Raw genomic sequence first — 19,193 nt, forward strand, 5'->3', positions numbered from 1 at the left:
TATCATTTTGTTATCTCTATTTGATACTTATTTCATTTGTTTATATATCTTCTTTTGGTTTCTTGTCCTTGATACACTTTTAAGTATAATGAAGAATTCAAAAAAATAAAAAATAAAAAAAAAAAAAAAAATGGAGTAGTTTTTTTTTCTTCCAAACCTAATATTATAAAAGCAACTAATAGATATGATACTTGTTGTGGCACTAAAAAAAATGATACATGTACAATTTGATGAAAGATTTATTAGACTTTCATAATCTATATGATAAAATCAAAGCAACATTCAAAATTTAAATATAAAAATAAAGCAATGTAGTATCAATATTAAACAAAGATAATATATTAATATATTGGATGCTACAAAATATGCATGAAAGAGAAGAACTTGAAGAATAAAGATAAACCTATGAGATGTGTGTCAAAGTAAGATAACAAAATATATATATATATATATATATATATATATATATATATATATTCAAGGAAAAACTATAATGGCTATCGCTAAAGACCAAAAAATTATATACTCTTGATACTAGACTAGAAGCAAAAAAGAAGTTGATAAGAGTGATGAACCTTATTATTACTTATATATATATATATATATATATATTATCTAATTAAAAATTATGTTGCAACATTCTATAAGACCTCTAAAACATATCCAACTTATAATACATATATCTAACTTGCAAGATAAGTTTCTTATATACACTATATGACCAACTTGTATCACAAGTGTAATATGTGGCTAATTTGTTGGTTACTAACTTTTCAACTTAGTAATCATCTAAAAACACATATAAAATCAAATTTATATCTATTATGCTTTCAAAAAAATTCTCTCTAAGATATTATATTATTTACATACTTTTACATGTTTCTACCTAATTCCTCTTATTTAACTAATTACTAGCGATGATTATGTTTGTAACAATATGTTACAAGAGCCTATGATAAAATATCACTAGAAACTATTTCAAACTACTATAGAAAAGTAGACATCATCAAACAATAGAAAGTACCCAATGTTGGTTTATTAAAACAACTAATAGATTTTAAAGATAATATAATAGTTTATAATATATTACAAATTAAAAGATTAATAAATTTCTTATAATAGATAATAAAACCAACAAAGAGTAGAAAAATGATCTACTCAATAATATTGAAGAAGAATTAATAAATCTTAATTTGATCTAAAAAAAATGAGACAATTGAATAAGATGAAACTAATTTTTTGAAGAAAAGCATAATTTAGTAATATTAGCAACAACATGAGTTTGTAAATATTGACAAACCATTATAATGTTTTATTATATTAGAACTACAATTGAGATCTAATGAGTTGATTAAAATTGTTAAAGAAGTTGGAGTAAGTAATTTTGTCTTAAGCTTTGGAGATTTTTGACAATGCTTGATAAAATCATAAAAAGACATGCAAAGAAATAAAATCATAAGCAACTAATATTCTTTGACATGTTTGGAATGAAATAATTTAATATCATCTTATAGAATATTTTTAGTCATATATTTTATGTACTTAATCTAGATGTATACTTAGTATAGTACATATGATTTCTTGAAATCCCACTGGGCTTAAACTCATGATAAAAAAAATATAAGAGCATTTAAAGGACGTAAAAAGAAAATTTTAAGTATGTATTTAGACACTCAAACAATCAAAGATTCCTTACCATGGTTCATGAAAAGCTTTGATTGATACAAGATGCAACACAATCACAAAAATCTATTAAGTTATAGTCGTGCAAAGCAAAGAATCAGTGCAAGGGTTCAGATTTTAAAAAAGTACGCTATGCCAAAGCAAGATTGGAGTTAGTTAGGGTAAAATTAGGGTTAGCGTTTGGGTTAGGCCCGTGCGAGGGTGGGCACCTCAATCTGAAGAAGCCTCAGCTCGCGAAAAAGAGAGGCCGCGGCTATATCGGATACCACGCGAGACCTCGCAAGCTTTGCGACGGAGGCGCACGTTTCTCGAAAGCATTGCTAACGTAGCCACAATCTAGCTTCGCTTGACCCTCCATGGCCCAGTTTCAGTGTCAATGTGAGTGTTTCTGTCGATGTGTCGTCGAAAGTTTCTCAAAATCTGTTTCTTAAGCGTGGTGGAATTGTGGATGAGATTTCTGAGACTGTTTTTTTGCTCTGTTTTGGACTTCCCAGGTCCAGAGGTTAATCAATTGTGTTGGGTATTGGATATTGAGGTGTTATTATCCCTCTTCGGCTTCGAATGCATGGGACTGAGCTGCTGGTTCAGGTGATTGAATTTTGAGGTGTGGGGATGATGCTTGTGTTTGTGGAGGGTTTGGGTCATTCGGTGTTCTTATCCAAATGTGTTTCATTTGTTTCTCTTTCTAGTTTTCAACATTTTTTGTCCGAATTGTTTCAAGGAGGCTTTTGATTGTCTTTTGAGCCGACTCTGGTGGATGAAGCCAGGTTTGCCTCACTTGAGTTTGAAGTCAGTCCTTTACTACAAGTTTAGTATTCCAGCTGCTCAGTTTTTGAGGTCATGAGCATGTGAACAGGATCGACCATTGCCATCCTTGAAAAGTACAAAGTTGTGCTGAATGTGTTGCTTCTGAGTCACATTTGTTTTAAAGAGAACCAAATTGACCGGAGAAGCTGTGCTGGGATAGGAGTGCAGCGAGATACCTCAATTCCGACTTACGTTTATTGGCAAAGTGACTTCGAGATGGATGGATTGAATGATAACGTTTCTTCTTACCTTAAAAATCCGCTACCAGTCTTCTACTCAAGTTTACCTTCACATGATGAGACTGACCAAAAAGTTGAGAAATCCTTCCGTGCGGACCAAGTTGCGAAGATCCGGGCTGCGGTGGCTGAATTGCTGGTATTTGGATTCAGTGGAACTTCAATGAATCATCACGCCAGAAGACTCATTACGATGGGTGAGGGCTAGCCCTCACTTTCCAGTTACTCGAAGATTATGTTTCTGCGTTTCTTCTTGTCGGGATAAGACTAAGTCGATTGCACTCTTGGGAGGGGGGGTAGGTGCTGGAGGAGTGATTCTTTTCAATAGGAATTTCAAAGATCCTGAACAGGTCATGCTCTACACTTACAACCTGATCCACCTCAATCTTCTTGTTCGCAGAATATCCATGCAGTTTGCAGGCTTGAGGTGATGATTGATTTGCCCAATCCAGTGAATACATGTCTGAACAGTGAATTTTCAACTATAGGTTGCACGTCTTTGTGCCGATCTAAAAAGAGAAGCCGGCAATAGGCCATTGCTAATAATGGTTGATCAAGAAGGGGGTTACGTGCAGCGGTTTGGGCCCCCATTTACTGTCATCCCTCATGCAAGAATAGTTGGGGATACTTCTGATCCAGAAGCTGCTGGAGCAATAGCAAGTGTGATAGCGAAGGAGCTTAGAGCAGTAAATGTTGACATGAATTTGGCCCCAGTTTTAGATGTAGATACGAATCCTGAGAACACAGTCATTGGCAAGAGGTCCTTTGCGACAACCCCTGCTCGCGTTGCTAATTTAGGGTAAGGGCCTAAAACTTTCATTCAGTGAGGAGCCCATGTAGCCTAGGTGTGACCATGTTGCTGCTTATTGTATAATTAGTCGATAGCGTACTTTATGTGTCTGCAATTGTCTATGTTCTGAGATCTGAGAAAGTTATTTGACCTGGATGTCTACAGATTCGCCTACATAAGGGGTCTACAATGTGAAGGCGTTGCTGCCTGTGCAAAGCATTATCCAGGCCATGGGGACACGACCCTTGATAGCCATGTTGACCTTCCCCTTCTACCCCACAGCCTGACACGCTTAGTGGAGATTGAGATGTCTCCTTTTGCGAAAGCCGTGGACGCTGATGTTGCAGCAGTCATGGTGGCTCATATTGACGTGCCTTGTTTCAGTGGACGAACAGAATCAGCAAGAAAACCTGCCACCATGTGCGTGGATACAATAGCTTATTTGAGAGATGCTCTACTCTTTGAAGGAGTTATCATTTCGGATTGTATGGAGACGGGCGCCATTGTTAAGGAACACAGGATTGAAGAAGCTGCCGTACAGGCTGTTCTTGCTGGCATTGATATGGTGTTAGTATCACATACTTTGTCACGACAAATTGCAGTTGTGGATGCTTTGGTTCAAGCGGTTTTAACAGAACGTATTCCTTATCGACGGGTAATGGATGCCGTCAGTCGTATATTCACTCTAAAACAGACGTATGTGAGGTCTTCCTTTCAAGATTGGATAGAGAAGGGGTTGAGGGAATTTGAGATTCAGCAGATAGGATGCAAAGAGCATCATGATATTGTTGCCAATATTGTTTATCAGTCTGCTGCAATTAGGGGTGAGGCAACAACGATTCCAAGAAGGAAGAGGCGTTAGCAATTTTTGGTAGTTTCAGTGTACAATTTAGTGAACAGGAAACAGTATTCTGCTTGTCACAGCCAAACATAGATATGTATCGATTCTTGCATGCCAATTGCAGCAGTCTGCATGAGATCGTGAGGTTCAGATCTTCTGTAATACAATCGGGTATGTTCAACTTTCATGGCACACCCACTTCGGCTCAATGACCAATTTGTCATGTCGATTTACATTCTTCTCCTGTTTCCTTGAATTCGTAGATAATCTGAACCTGGACGTGTTCTGTGTAGCTACCGACCTTTTAAGTGCTTATGAGCTGGCGCAATAGTCTGCGAAAAGTTGTCTGTCATGACCTAGTGTACACGTTGGAGTTGCTTTTGGGAGGTGAATTGTCAGAGGCTCCTCACACAATTTTGTTTTGGAAGGGGAAGGCTGGAGCTTGATTTCGAAATGGCTCGAAGATTCGTTTAACCTAGCTTGAATCCTAGCTATTTTCATCATTGGTAGCTTTGCCGAAACCTTTAACATTTTATTACGCCTGGACACTCTAGAATGTAGTGCATGCGTCCTTGTTGACTACATGTAGGCGTGCGCGAGAAAGTAACTGCCGTCACCTCCAAAAAAATCCACCTGATCGTAATTTAATGGAATGAACATCTGAGGGCAAATCTGTGTGCGAGGAGTTAGTGAAGCACATTGATGGAGAACAAGTGGGTGGCAATGAAATCAGGCGAAACATCCGCTGTAGCAATGCAGTTCTACAATTGAGTAGATAAGCAATACCATTCCATGATTTGAACCTACCGATGCAGAGCTTGTCCCCGATCCCCAACCTAAAGCAAAATGATGCAATTCCAATTGACCAACGCACAAAATTCAGTCAAAGCACCTGGTTGCATGTGCCAATGATTATTGCGATTCAGGCCGGCAACCGGCAAGCATTCGTATCTGGACTCTTTCTGTCTTTGTTTTTACTTCTGTATATGCATCCAGATTCAGGTACTCTTCTCACTTTAGTTTCACCGCCACTTCCTAGCACCACTCTAGCGAAACGCCAGCAGGCTTACCGCATCAGGCAAGCCCCAGAGAGTGTACGCAACCAAGGCTCTACAGTAGATACCTTGGTGTTCCGATCAACATGATGCAGATAAAAGCAAGCGTTCGACAAAATGCAGGGGCGAGGTGCTATCAATGAGGCTCATGGTTGAGACAAACCATGAGACCATGTGTGGGTTTCTGAGGCTGGTGTATGGTTGGGATGGTGGAAGCAGCAGCAGCAGCAGCAGGAGGGGGACAAGGACGGAAGGCTCCACAGTTGATCAGTTAGTAGCACATGTGGTAGTTGGCATCAGATTCTTCAGATTCGCATGTACATTATCTGTCCTTGGGGTGATTTAATTTCATGTTTCATGTGTTCTCGTCAGGGACTCCCTGTTTCGATGAGAGCAATAGCAGGGCTTCAACAGTGCTTTTTCCTACACCGATCCGCCTTCCTGTTCCTTCACTGCTCCTCATGCCTTCTGCAAATTTTGTCTCTCATGCTCCTGTTTCACACCGCTCCGCTCAGTCTTCTGCTGCTGCTGCTGCTGCTGCCCACACCAAGTGCCACACCTCTTGAACACTAGTCTCTTTTTTCTTTTTCCATGTTTGTTTATTGGTCTTGTTTTCCTTAACTTTCGCGAACACTGGTAATCAACGGTGAAAAACCGAAAAAACATTACCTAGTTACAAAACATAACTGATACACGTCATATTTATAGTAACTATTCACTCTGACGTCTCACAAGGAAACAATCAACGGTGATAATCATACAGGCAACAGAGAGAACATTTCTCCTCAGCCGAGAAGGAGGTTTTGAATGCACCAATACTTGCATTTGGAGTTCGAAATTTTGAACAGTGTTTTATACTCGAGACGTCCATTATTTTTTAATCTTTTTTGCCACGAGCCACTTGGACGACTGCAAATACTACTGCATGATCATCTGAGTTTTTGTCTTACGTGTCCAGACACTTGAACAACAAATAACACATGCACGAAAACAAGGACAAGGGGGGTGGGGGGGGGGGGGTTGCACCCAAACTTGCGACTAGTAAATGCTTGTTTAGAAAAACCAAAATAACATTACCTAGTTACAAAACATAACTGACACACATCATGTTTATCTTAACTATTTACTCTGATGTCTCACAAGGAAACAATCTTCCTCAACCAATGCAATGAGATATGGTTAAAACAAGTATCCGGTCGAAGCCTTTTCCGAGGCTTAGAAACGGAGAACCTGGCAAATTTGACGGCGTCAAGCCGAGCAGAGCAGAGCAGCCAATTATGGATTTCCACACCGTGACGGTTTGTAAACCAGGCCCCGTATGGCGCTGGCACACACATACAAAGACGGAGAGAGAAGGAACTAGAAAGAGGGAAGGGAGGCTTCAGCACTTGAGTGAGGAGTAAAAGGAGTTGGTCTAGAAGTGTTGCGAGACTGGGTACAAACGCAAGCGGCGTCAGGGCCAGGCTTTGGCAGGCATCGAAGTAAAGAGAGGTGCTGGCCCTGACACACACAAGGACACCCAACACTAAGGCTAACATGCCCCCAGTTCTAGTTACCCTCACACAAAAGCAGGCAACCCATTCGTAAAACATCCCAAAAAGAAGGGAGATCACAAAAGGAAGAATGAAGGTAAAAGAAGAAGCAAAAAATAAACTAAACCCACATTATTGAAAAGAGGATGCTGCGAAGGAATTGCTGTGAGGAGTGCCATGGATGGCGTTGGGGTAGCAGATTGAGGGAGCTGCGAATGAATTGCGTGAGTTCCTCCACGTCACCGGCATTCAATGCTTGCTCCTGGCCTTCTGCAGAGCGCAGGTTTCTGAGTTTGGCCAACACATGATTGAAGGGGGCTCTGTCTTCCAGTCGAGCGGGACGGAACAGTGGATCTCATCCTGGGGTAATGAACAGGATTCTTGGTTTGTTATGATTGAGCTTGTGTGGGAGACAGTCGCTTTTTGCAGAGATTGCTACTAGAGCGGGGGAAATTTGCAAGGAGGAGCTACGAGGTTGGCGATTATGCCCACTGAGAGTGTTGGGAGAGGCAGTGGGCTGACAGAGCTGTAAGTTTGTTACTACAATTTGCAGACCAAGCTGGTACTTCAGAAAGGCAATCTTGCAGTTCAAATGTGGCAAAGTTAGTGGTGCTGCTTGACATGGAATTGGTGAAACAGATGCAGCACCGACTGTCGGAGAAGAGAAATGTGCTTTTGGAAGACCAAGACCAGCTCTAAGATGCTTGAATCAATTAACACTCAATAGATCCAGTGCACCCAGCTCTATTTGTAGTTGATTGGGTGTTTTATCTGAGAAAAGTAATATTTCCGAGCTGTACAGAAGAATGCCAAGCCCACAGGAAATAGATAACTGCTTGTCTGTTTCTGAGTCTGCAATCAGCGGAAAGTAAGGAAATGGAAGGAAGGGACAGAAGACCATGTGCGCAAGAGATTTTTTTCTTTTTTTCTTTTTTTCTTTTTTTACTAAACAGGGACCAGTAAGGTCACCAAGAAGTGCGTAGGTGCCCAGTGAGAGCCCATGAACAACTTGTGTATTAATGGACTGATTCCTTGGGGTGGAGGAAGTCCAGATGCGGACAACACTGTGAGATCAATGAGATGGTCCCAAAAACAGCTCGGCAGATTTTTTTTCCTATAGAAATATTTTTGAACTAAGCTCTCTACTAGGGACTTAGAACAGATATTATGTACAGTATCCACGCCTCCTCTTGTAGCAGCCAGGCCCCTTGTTGACTGCAGAGAAAGCCAGTTACGCAACCGAAGGCCGTCTACACCCAGGCCATCTACCTCTCCGAGGGGTCTTCTCGCTTGAACCCCGCCTCTCTCTCTCTCTCTCTCTCGTTCTCTCTCTCCCTCTCTCTCGCGCACGCGAACGCGCGGGACCGCTCTCTCTTCCTGATACACACTTCTCGCAAGGTGGAGCAAATGCGGGGAGGGCAGAAAGAAAATGACAGACAAGTAGTCTTTAACAACCGGAAAAGAGGAAGAAGAAAGTGGCAAGCAGTAGAAGGAAACATATCCAGGATAATTTCACTACAAGGTTTCTACGAAGTGCGGGGCATCAGCACGGGGCCCTGCAATGGTGCGGTAAACGTACAACTTCTCTACATACTGACCTTGCTCAAGAGGAGCTTTGTCCACATCCTTGATAATTTCGACGTTGAGCGATGAATTGTGGGATGCCAAAAATTGACAACCATCCCGGGTGAGATGGCACGACGACATCCACAACGAACGCATGGACTCGTACTTCTCGATGCCTGTCAAGAGGGCCTCGTCACCGAAAGGACAATCTCTAACCTCCAGTTTGCGCAGACTTGGGCATCCATCCAGGACATATTGCATTCCATCGTCACTGTCCCCGGCGAATGCCACGGACAGCATTTCCAGCTTCTTTGCATACTGCCCAATATACTCGAAGGTTTTGTCGGTCATCTTCCCAGAGAGGGACAAACGCCGAAGATCTACACACAACCTGCAAACTGCTCCAAATCCTTCATCCAGGGGCTGCCCGGTCTCGCAATCCTCCATGTAGCACTTCATGATACACAACCGGAAGTGGGTCATCTTTGGGCAGTTCTGGGCAAAGCTCACCATTGCAGCGTTGGTCATCTGCTTGCAGAAATACAGAATCTTTCTCAATTCGGGACACCCCTTGGAGATCGCTATGAAGCCCTGCTCAGTGACGTAACCGTCAACGCCGACAGGGTAGACTCGAAGCTCCTGCAACTCTTTGCAATTAAAAGCTGCAGCTGCTAGTCCTTTATCACCCACGAAGTCCTGAACCTGAAATATAATGAAAAAGAGATAAGGGTTAGGTTAGTATAGGAACCTTTTGGAGGTAACTTAAAAATAGAATGTCTAATATTTGAAGGCAAGATAATCGAAACTTCTATTACTGTTGACTCTCAAGTGAAGGTAAGGAACCCACCAACAGGCGCCGCACTTTGGTGCAATAACTAATAAACTTTGTGAAATCCGTGGTCATGAGAGTAACATTGGAAAGATCTAGGCTGGTCAGATTCAGACAGACTGGGTACATCGTAGGTAGGCACATTGGAATTACTTCCCAAAGCCCTGAGAGGCTCCGAAGGTTCTTACACCTCTTGAGAGAACCCTGAAGCTCGTGGAGTTTACCCCATGACAGATTTTGGTTATATATTCCTGTGCCCAGCTCTTCAAGTTGAGGAGCTCGAAGAAGAAGACTTCTCAATTGCCCCAGAGATATATCTTTGTTCACCTTCAATGTCTTCAAACATCGGCAGCGAGCCACCAAAGCTTCCAGACATTGAAAAGCTTCTTCATCAACCGCGCATTTCACAGTTGCAAAGTTGAGGCTCTCAAGAGATGTCAGAGACTCAGGAAAAGCCTTCAACCAGTCTCCATTTCGGATGTCCATATAGTTCTCTTGGAGATCCAAGACCGCGAGATTTCTGTGCACGGGAAAATAAATTAAAATAATAAAAAAAATGAGTCTTAGATCTGCGACGTGCTGTTTATTTCACTGGCTTTTAATTTCATTCTTGAATTAGAAATATATATAATCTTTAACGCTGCCACTGTAGCGTCGAGGTGCTCGGGTTCACTAATTATCGCATCACACAAGATATGATGCTCAAAGATTGATTGAACAACACCAGACGAAGTTCGGGACAACACGTAAGATACTTCACACTGTCCGGGAAAGTTTCCGAGTTGAGATGGGACCACGTAAGACTGACAGCAGAGAACAGATGATTTTACCTGCAGTTTTTTGTGATCTCTGTGATCCCGTCAGTACTGAATCCATCGCAGCTGGTGAGACGTAAAGATCGAAAATTGGGGAAAGCGACGGCGATCATTCTCAGACTCTCGTCAGAAACGGTCATACGCTTCAATTTAAGCCCTTCCAACCCAGGATAGTACTCGGCCATGACCTGGATCCATGGCTGAATGAATCCACCCCAATTTTGTGGAACCAGGCCGAAGTCGGTAAACCTCGGCCGCCCTTTCATCTCAAGGGAAACCAACTTGGGAAATCTCCTGATGAGAGTGGCCGAAGACACTGCATAGCAGTTCCCTATGAAGACTTTCCGCCTGCTCCATCCCTCAGCCTTGTACCAGGATTTGCACACTAGCGAGACAGAGTTTCTGTCCTTGTGTGAATCTAGGAAGACTAAAACATGCTCGAGAACCTCGTCTGGAAAGACCGAGGGGGGCATCACTGCCTCCACACTCTCCGAGGATTCCAGGGCTGTAAAACTTCAAAAGCAGAATGACGAATTGTTCACATTAACCAAACAACCCGTACTTGTCCCCGTCCTCCTGTTTGGATCATATTGCTATATATCTCACCGGGAACTACGAGAGCGGAAACTAGAAGCCGCAGCCTATCAACTACTCCTACAGAGATCCGCCAGGGCTACACAGATGCATTTGATGGTACCTAAACTGTAGACGAAACCCTTTCCTCGACTTCAAACTCACGTCTTCGCTGATGTAGAACCAGGTTGGCCAAGAGCTCCAAGTAGTAAGGCTGAGCACGGAAGAAAAAAAAAAAAAAAAAAAAAAAAAAAAAACACTCCTAAGTTATCTCAAAAGCTCAAAGATCAATGCACGAGGAGTCACAAACCCATTCCCTCACAATGAATCTGTCTTCGCGAGACCCACATGGGACATCTGCACCGACCTGTCCGTTAGCAGCTGGGACGCCAAGTTCAAGTATAAAACCACATGCCTCGGTATCCACTCGCCAATGGCACCAAATAATTCCAACTTCCGAAGCAATGCAGAGCACCAGCAGCGAAAAGAAGTATCCTCTGGGGTATCATCCCCTAATTCCCCTAACTAAGTAACTCTCTTGTTTTCATACCAAGCTCCGCCTCCTCAAGAACACAGTTTCCTGCAACTTCGAGTTCCACCACTCGCAACGGAGTCATACACGAGGAAGCCACCACTGTTCTCATACACTCTCCTGCCAAATTTCAGAGAACAGGCGTAAGCCAATGGCAGAGGGCTCACCTCAAGAGCAGCGACCAGACACAAAGATGCATCATCTCACAATCACAAAGTCAACCTCCATGCCCGTAAACACACCCACAAAAGAAATTCAAGAAGACCACCATAACCCTGCCATAACATTCCCCAACACAAACAAAAACAAAAACCACAACATCAACAAACCACGGCAGATGAAGCCAAACGTCAACCTCGACGCCAGGGCAGTATGACCCGACACCCTCTTACACACCGCCATATCAACCAACCAACCAACCAACCCACAGCCACGCTCTCAAACCAAGCCCCAACTCCGCCGCGTCCAAAAGCAAACCCCACCGAATTGACAGCCTGCCAACCACACACGCCTCCAGCTCAAACAGCTGGTGAACCCCATCTCGGGACAATGACAGTCCCAACAAAGACAGCCCTAAGTAAAGCCAAGAACAACAACCTCTCCCCTCCACAAGCTCCTTTCCTCTGGGTTGCGAGGCACAAAACCTCGGATTCACCCCAAACTGCTACATCCCCACTCTCGCTTCCTCTCTCTCACACACACTCTCTCTCTCTCTCTCTCTCTCTCTCTCTCTCTCCCACACACGCATGTGACCCCAAAACTGGATAGAGAAAATACAGGTCTGTAGAAGAGACGACGAAGACACGACTAGACGGCGAAAGCGGGTTAACGACCAGCTTACTTACTCACAACGGTTACCGATGATGAACGCGTGAACCGAATTAACAGAAGAAGGGGAAAAGGGGCGCAAAACAGGAAATGGCATGGTCAGATCTGTTAGAAAACCGAAGCTCAGAGTGAGAAGGCAAAGACTGAACAAGGAGCCACACACGGGACGAGAAGAAGCCAAGCGACGAGACGGGAAGGCGATGGCGATGGCGATGGCGAGGCATAGCCCAAGCGAAGCGAAGAGCAAGAGCAGCAGTAGCAGCTCCGCTAGGAGACGATCCGGATTCTTTCACGCCCTGCAAAGATGGCCCACCCCCCGCGGAAAGATCCTGGGTCGCCCTGCCCTCGCGGGCCCTCCCCCCCACCCCAGCGACCCGGCCTCCGCGGGACCCTCACGGCTTAGGGTGACCGTGGTTAGAGAGCTTTGTTGCTGTGCTGCAACGCGGGTCAAGCGTGGGTCAAAATCACTGTCCGCGGGTATGGGTGGCTGGGTGGGGTGGGTAGGTAGGTGGGTGGGTGGTACCTTGGCGGGGCTTCATTGCACACGTGAAAGGGCCAGAGGCCGAGCGTCGTTACTTTTGCTGGGTTGGTGATAGGGGATGATTCCCCCATCACCGCCTATATGGATGAATAATGGACAATGAATGACTCTTCCGTTGCCCTCTCCGATCGTATCCCCTTTCATCCATTCGTTAATCCGCCTCAAAGAGTGCATCTCGTTTCAACCACAAATTAGTGGATGTGTCTCTTTGGATGAATGACTTATTCCACGTTGGCCTTTAGTAATCTACGAGTTAAGGGGTTTTTAATTACGTAGTGAGGTTGTTAGTAAAAAAAATTAATTAGAAACTTTTTTTTTTTTTTTAAGTTTGGTATTTTGAAATAATACTTTTGAATTTCACAAGATTTTTTTTCATACAATTAGTTGATTGATAGTTATTGGAGAAGATGATGTTCATGAGATAATGTTGCGTATTTCTTAGTTGATAATGAAAACAAAATTTTGATGCACTCTATGCAACTTTGATGCTAATGTCACACAAAATCCAAAACATGTTGAATTATCTTTAAATTTAAAGTCTTTCACATATTTATTTCTCTCCCTACCTGTTCATATATATATATATATATGCACACACATGTGCATATATTTCTGTGTGTACAAAAGACAGAAAGAATGATCATTGTTTTGAATACTGCATTATATCACAAAAAGTATTGTTTTTCAGATACTTTTAAGCTCAACAACAGTGAAGTTAAAGTTACGAAGAGTTTTCACTGTTGCTTGTGTCTAGTGATACAATGGATTTATTTTTTTTATTTTTCTATAGAAAGGAATATTTAAAATACATGTTTTATCATGAAGAAAAAATAGTATAAAGTTTATAAAATAGTTTTATAATTTTATAAGAGATTGTACAATTAAAGTGACGTGTCCAAATATAGACATCGAAAGGTGTATTTAGTTTTTTCTACATCCACTTTTAACTAGTTGAGTTTAAGATTTAGTGTAATGTAGTAATTATTTCTTTACGGAATTAAATAAAATCTTAAAAATTATGTCATTAAAATCAACTAGATTTCAGTTTTCGAATTCTTTAAATGTTAATCTAAAACAATTTTGTTTTTTTCTGACGATTTATATATATATATATATATATATATCTAATTTTTTAAATTGATAATTTTGCGACTACAATTTTTTTGCATTTTTTTTTCATTTTAAATTTGTGAATGGGGTATTCGTCTTATTCAATTTATAATCAATCCCATCACTTTCATAATATGAGTAGTAAAATAGGATTTTGTGGCACAAGTTACTCTTCTAATCAAGCACCTAATCCTTTAAAGTTGAGAAAACTTACATTGCAGAGGTCTTTGGCCAAGTTAAAAGCTCTATTAAGGTTTAACCAAAACCTCTCCAACCAACACCTCTACAATTCAATTATAAGAACCAAATTTAGTTTAAATGTGTATGGTTTTTATAAACAATATGTACCCAATAGAATTCTTTATGCTTTGGACATAAGTGGATATAACTTTCACAAGTTGCATTTGGTTGAGAAGAAAAGAAAGGAAAAATAACTCATTTGAATGGTTTTATTTTTTTAATCAAATAAAACGTTACAAGAGAGAAGGAAAAAAATAATAAATAAAACAAATAAAACAAAATGTGATTTTTCCAAAACAAAATAAAATAGTGTTGTTCGCCAGATTTTGTGGGAAGTCCACCTTAATTAGGCAGTTGCTATGAAACACTAAGAAATTATGTCAACTTGTTCTAAAAATGCACAATTAAATATTATAATAATGTATTTTTGTTATTGAATATATTTTATAGGATCCAGATAAGAGCTAGAAAATTAAAGTGCCATATTAGTAACAAAAATATTTGGTTTATTATCATGACTGTGTCTTACTTCATATATATATATATATATATAATTGGTAACAAGCAAATACAGTAAAATCCAAATAAAATATTCCATTGATGGAAAACTTAAACAACACTACTGTGCATTTTATCAATTGAAAGCAAACAAGCAAGTTTACTACTGACCAAATTTAAAACCCACATACTAATTTATTTGAGAGACGAAATTACAAATATTATTATCAGCAATAAAAAAATAAAAATAAAAATAAAAATCCAATCCTGATACCTGTATGAATAAATTTGTTTCCAAAGGATTGAATAATGAATGGTTTATTTATTATTCCCTTCATACATTTTAACCTGAAATTTATGTGTTATATTAAACTACGTTCATATAAGACACAACTTAAGAATATATGATATAAATTGAAATATCCAAAATTAACAATATTTTCCATCACAAATTAAAATATATATCAACACATACGTACAAATAGAAATATATACCAATATCAAAAAGGAAAAGAGTATATGATATATGTTAAAAAAAATCATTTAAGTTTGAATGATGAAAGCTATTATTAGTGTGTTTGAACTAAGTTGATGTTGCCATATTCTAACGATATATTTGTATGACTTGAGAAATCCACAAATATATATTAGATTAATTTCATTTTGAGTTTTCTAAAGTAGGTATCATCTTTTAAAATATATAAAAATATATAATATAAAATATACAGGTGTAATTATTTATTATAGTTTATATTAGAATTTTACTTTGACATGTATTTATTAAAGTAAAATAATCAAATTTTATATATTCATATACTAATTTTAAAACTACTGCATATATATATATATATATATATATATAGGTACAAATTTGTAGTTCTGGTCATAGAATGATTCTAAAAGGATCACATTATTAATACAAAAACTCTTATAACCACCACAATCTTGACTTCTGCTGCAAATCTATTTTGTTGAATCATCAAGAGAACCAATTAACTATACAAATTTATACAAGAATTTTATTATTATTATAATAATAAACCTATATTATTTTCTAAAGTATATGAAAATGTATATATCTATATATATATATATATATATATATATATATAGATATATTGTTCTACTATCCAAGATTTATTTTTCATGTACACACACATAACATAATTTTTGTGTTACAAATTCTACATTACTTGTAGAATATTTCTTTATTTTTAAAATAAAATATCATAATATAATTTTAATGAAAAAATATTCGATTTTTAATAGATGAATTTTTAATGAATTAATTTCATTTAGATGTAATTATTTCTGTGAAACATTAATAATTGTATAAATGCTTTTGATTATTAAATTTTACTCAACTATAAATACATATAGTATTTTTTAGTATTTGAAATGGTTGATTTTTGTGTCCTTCAATTTTATTTATTATTCATTGTTATTGTATGTTTTGAAAACTAATTATACTTCTGGATTGATTTTTTCTAAACGCAATTAAAATAAACGTATTCTCATGCGCCATATATCGTGTAATATGATAGTTACAATAAACAATAAACAATAAAGTTATGTGACCCTTGCGAAGCTGACTTGATTGTAAAAATGGCTTTATGTCTCTTTAGAGTTTACTTGAAAGGAATTCTTTTGTGTCACATTAAGATAGAGTTGGATAATTGTGTGGAAGTGACTTATTATATTTATTTCAATAAATCCTTTAAAATCAAACGAAAATTGGATTAATTTTTAAATTAAAAAGCCATAATCAATAAGAAGACCTGTGTATGTTTACATTTACAAGAAGAAGGTTATCAAACTATTTATACACAAAAACTGGAAAACGATAAAAAAAAAAAAAAACAAAAAACAAAAAACAAAACAAAACAAAACAAAACAAACAAACAAACAATAAATAAATAAATATGAATGAGATTAATTACATTTCACATATATATTTTACCTTGTTGCATGTATTCTCTATTGAAAAAAACTATTCTAATCGTTCACAGCATTTCCTCACCAGAAGTATTACAATTGCTTTAAATTTACTCATACAATAAAATAAAATAAAATAAAGGAATCGGGAAAAAGTAAAAAGATGAACCACCAAGCAATGCTTCTGTTTATTGGGATGAATCCCACTTCCATGTCATTGCGGTGACGTGGCAGCATGGGTCCACATCACCATCCCACATGCGGCCATCTTCAAGCCCATGCCACGTAAGCGCCACATAGACACATGCCATTGAAAATCCTTTTGAAACTTTCTTATTATAACTTCGTCCTCTTGTGCATAAACAAACACAAACAATTGAATCTTTCACATTATTAACCAATCTTGAATCCAAAGTTGTAAAGAAAAATAAAGAAAAATAATTAATTATCCACAGACTTGGTTCATGTTTTATGAACAACATCCAAACGATGTCAAAAAACACAAACATTAAAATTGTTAGTTGGATCTCTCTCTCTCTCTCTCTCACACACACACACACGCCCACAAACATGGTGTTGAAAAGCGAACTTTTCAGTATTATAGATAATGGTACCCAAGACCGAAGACAACCCTAAACGCCCAAGTGGCCCCCTATGCCCACGGCCCCCATGTTGATATACTATTCTTGCATAGTGTAGGGGAATATATGGGAAAGAGGGAATTTTCCGTTATTGCATAATATCTGAGCAATCCACCGGCCACCCTCTACGAAGAGGAGGGAATCTTGTGGCACTAGAATATTCCTTCCTCTGCCTCTACACTATTCAATCAATCAATTGTGCCTTGCTTCTCCCCCTTACACTCCATTAGTTAGCTCCCTCATTACTTAGTTGGTTAATTGGTGTGTGTGCACAAAACACAGTCTAATGTGGGGCATTTCCCCCTTTTCTTTTCCCTTACATGCATTTGTATATAACTATACCTTTTCGTAGTGGTTTCAGGGCTGGCTTGAAATGAAAGTTGAGCCTCGATATCAGATTTGAACGGTCAGGATTGTTCCGTTCGATGGATGGATGAATGAACATATGCATGTTTGTAAAGCATAGTCCCACTTATGTATTGCAGATGGAATGTAGTGCATGTTTTTATTAACACGTTTTTGGTTGTAAAAGCGGTGGATTTGGCTTGATTTTTATGTAATAGTTGTGAGAAGAGAATGCATAAAGTATCCACCGAGCTCATAAAGGGGTTTCATGGACCAGATGGTGGGCAATGACAATGACAATTTCCAAAATATTCTTAATCAAATCCAAGCCACCCAACCCCCATAGCACAGCGAAAAAGAACCCTGGGGGTCATGACGAATGAATTAGCTTTGGAAAGAGGGCAAAAGAGAGAGCACAAACAATGGGGCTAAGGCCCTTGGACTTGAGCGGAAGAAGACTCTTCAAATTCAGGGGAAGATATCGAATGGAAACAATGGGGGGCCCAAAGAATGATTGGCCCCACTCACTTGACCTCTACTTAGCTTAGACGGCACCCCGAATAATTACATTTATATCTAAATAAATAGCTTTAATATTATTAATAAGGAGGGGGAAAGGCAAAAAATTAAAAATTTAAAGGTGGGTGGGCGGCTTCACAGTTCTGGGCCCATGGATGGACACTAGAACAAGGAAGCCCTCGACTAGCAGGGGCACGCGCGTAACGCCATAGGAACTCTCCCGGAGCCGTCTGTTCCCACGTTCCCTCCGCGTGCGCTACGAGCCGGTCGTGGACGAGCGACGGACAGGATGGGGACGTGTTCCACTGAGGTTCACATTATGGGAACGGAGAAGGGAACGCTAGGGGAGCAGGAATGTCCGAGTCCTCCCTGAGTCGTGGGGATAAGGTCCCCTTCTCGCCCCTAGATCCAATCACGTGCGTGCGCTGCCCTCCTAACCGCGGTCTTGGAATCCCCGCCTCACATACCCCCATGCCGGATCTCGCGCGGTTACGATGCCCGGTCTCTCGCGGTTACCGGAGCCCGAGCTGGGTTGGTGGAACAGTCGTTTTAGGGTTTCGGTATTCCGTTTCAGACCAAGATTTCTTCTTTTGGCTGGAAAGATTGTGAAAGCCAAAGGCTTCCCTTTTGTGGAGGGTCGAGTTCTGTAAAAAAAAAATATTATTATTATTATTATTATTCTTTTTGAGCTTTGATGAATATTGATTACTTAATATCTAAGTAACCAACAACAATTCTGTCATGTTTGTGAAAGAAGAGAGTCGTTAGGAGATACTCTTTTTGAATCACATAGAAATAAATAAATAATTAAATAAATAAAATGTATGATTTTTAGTTTGATTTTTCAAAGAAATCATTTGCAATGCATGCTTCTGAAATGTCACAGGCAGCTGTTATTCTAGTTCAATTAAGGGATGATAAATATTTTATTATTATTGTTCTTATTTTAATGTTTAATGTAATAAGTTAATTAATTTAAGTCACCACCATGGTCACTTTGTTTAGATTCATTAAAGATACTCAGTTTTCTTTTCAACTTCTATTGTTCTACACAAGCAACCCACAGTAAAAGCATAATATGCAACTCTGTCTTTGTAATCAACATGTCCTGGTTCACTAGAATATGGATAATCATAGTCTTGTTTTAAAATTGAACCCAGCACATGCAAAGAACACATTCATATGAAAAATTACGAGTATTAGACTCTAAGTTTACAGAAAAAACATACATGTATATGTATATATATATATATATATATATATATACATGAATCAGA

General features: G+C 39.3%; 2 protein-coding genes and 1 long non-coding RNA gene across 13 annotated transcripts; 1 reads left to right on the forward strand and 2 right to left on the reverse strand.

Moving 5' to 3' along the window:
- The first annotated feature begins 1,902 nt into the window (after nucleotides 1-1,902).
- Nucleotides 1,903-4,566, forward strand: LOC112273128 (uncharacterized). Of its 9 annotated transcripts, none has more exons than XM_024501560.3 (6): nucleotides 1,903-2,061; nucleotides 2,178-2,271; nucleotides 2,659-2,923; nucleotides 3,027-3,076; nucleotides 3,215-3,525; nucleotides 3,682-4,566. In XM_024501560.3, the coding sequence occupies exons 2-6, from the start codon at nucleotides 2,245-2,247 to the stop codon at nucleotides 4,376-4,378; spliced, it is 1,350 nt and encodes a 449-aa protein (XP_024357328.1). In that variant the 5' UTR covers nucleotides 1,903-2,061; nucleotides 2,178-2,244; the 3' UTR covers nucleotides 4,379-4,566. The 9 variants fall into 9 exon arrangements, with proteins under 9 accessions (XP_024357328.1, XP_024357329.1, XP_024357331.1 ...); XM_024501561.3 differs by having other exon boundaries at nucleotides 1,911-2,061; nucleotides 2,540-2,923; XM_024501563.3 differs by having other exon boundaries at nucleotides 1,911-2,061; nucleotides 2,651-2,923.
- On the reverse strand, nucleotides 4,462-5,905 carry LOC141044548 (uncharacterized). The gene is made up of 2 exons (XR_012216116.2): nucleotides 5,250-5,905; nucleotides 4,462-5,017 (listed from the first exon to the last, which is right to left on the reverse strand). It is a non-coding gene; the product is annotated as an uncharacterized LOC141044548 (long non-coding RNA).
- A 1,941-nt stretch (nucleotides 5,906-7,846) lies between these two features.
- On the reverse strand, nucleotides 7,847-12,245 carry LOC112273127 (protein TRANSPORT INHIBITOR RESPONSE 1). 3 transcript variants are annotated; one of them, XM_024501557.3, is made up of 5 exons: nucleotides 12,105-12,243; nucleotides 11,615-11,753; nucleotides 10,170-11,379; nucleotides 9,358-9,859; nucleotides 7,847-9,212 (listed from the first exon to the last, which is right to left on the reverse strand). In XM_024501557.3, the coding sequence occupies exons 3-5, from the start codon at nucleotides 10,625-10,627 to the stop codon at nucleotides 8,460-8,462; spliced, it is 1,713 nt and encodes a 570-aa protein (XP_024357325.1). In that variant the 5' UTR covers nucleotides 10,628-11,379; nucleotides 11,615-11,753; nucleotides 12,105-12,243; the 3' UTR covers nucleotides 7,847-8,459. The 3 variants fall into 3 exon arrangements, with proteins under 3 accessions (XP_024357325.1, XP_024357327.1, XP_024357321.1); XM_024501559.2 differs by lacking the exon at nucleotides 11,615-11,753 and having other exon boundaries at nucleotides 12,105-12,245; XM_024501553.3 differs by lacking the exon at nucleotides 11,615-11,753 and having other exon boundaries at nucleotides 12,101-12,240.
- Between the last annotated feature and the right edge of the window lie 6,948 nt (nucleotides 12,246-19,193).

Source organism: Physcomitrium patens, chromosome 20, assembly GCF_059467195.1.
Source record: "Physcomitrium patens ecotype Gransden chromosome 20, ASM5946719v1, whole genome shotgun sequence".
NCBI classification, from domain to species: Eukaryota; Viridiplantae; Streptophyta; class Bryopsida; order Funariales; family Funariaceae; genus Physcomitrium; species Physcomitrium patens.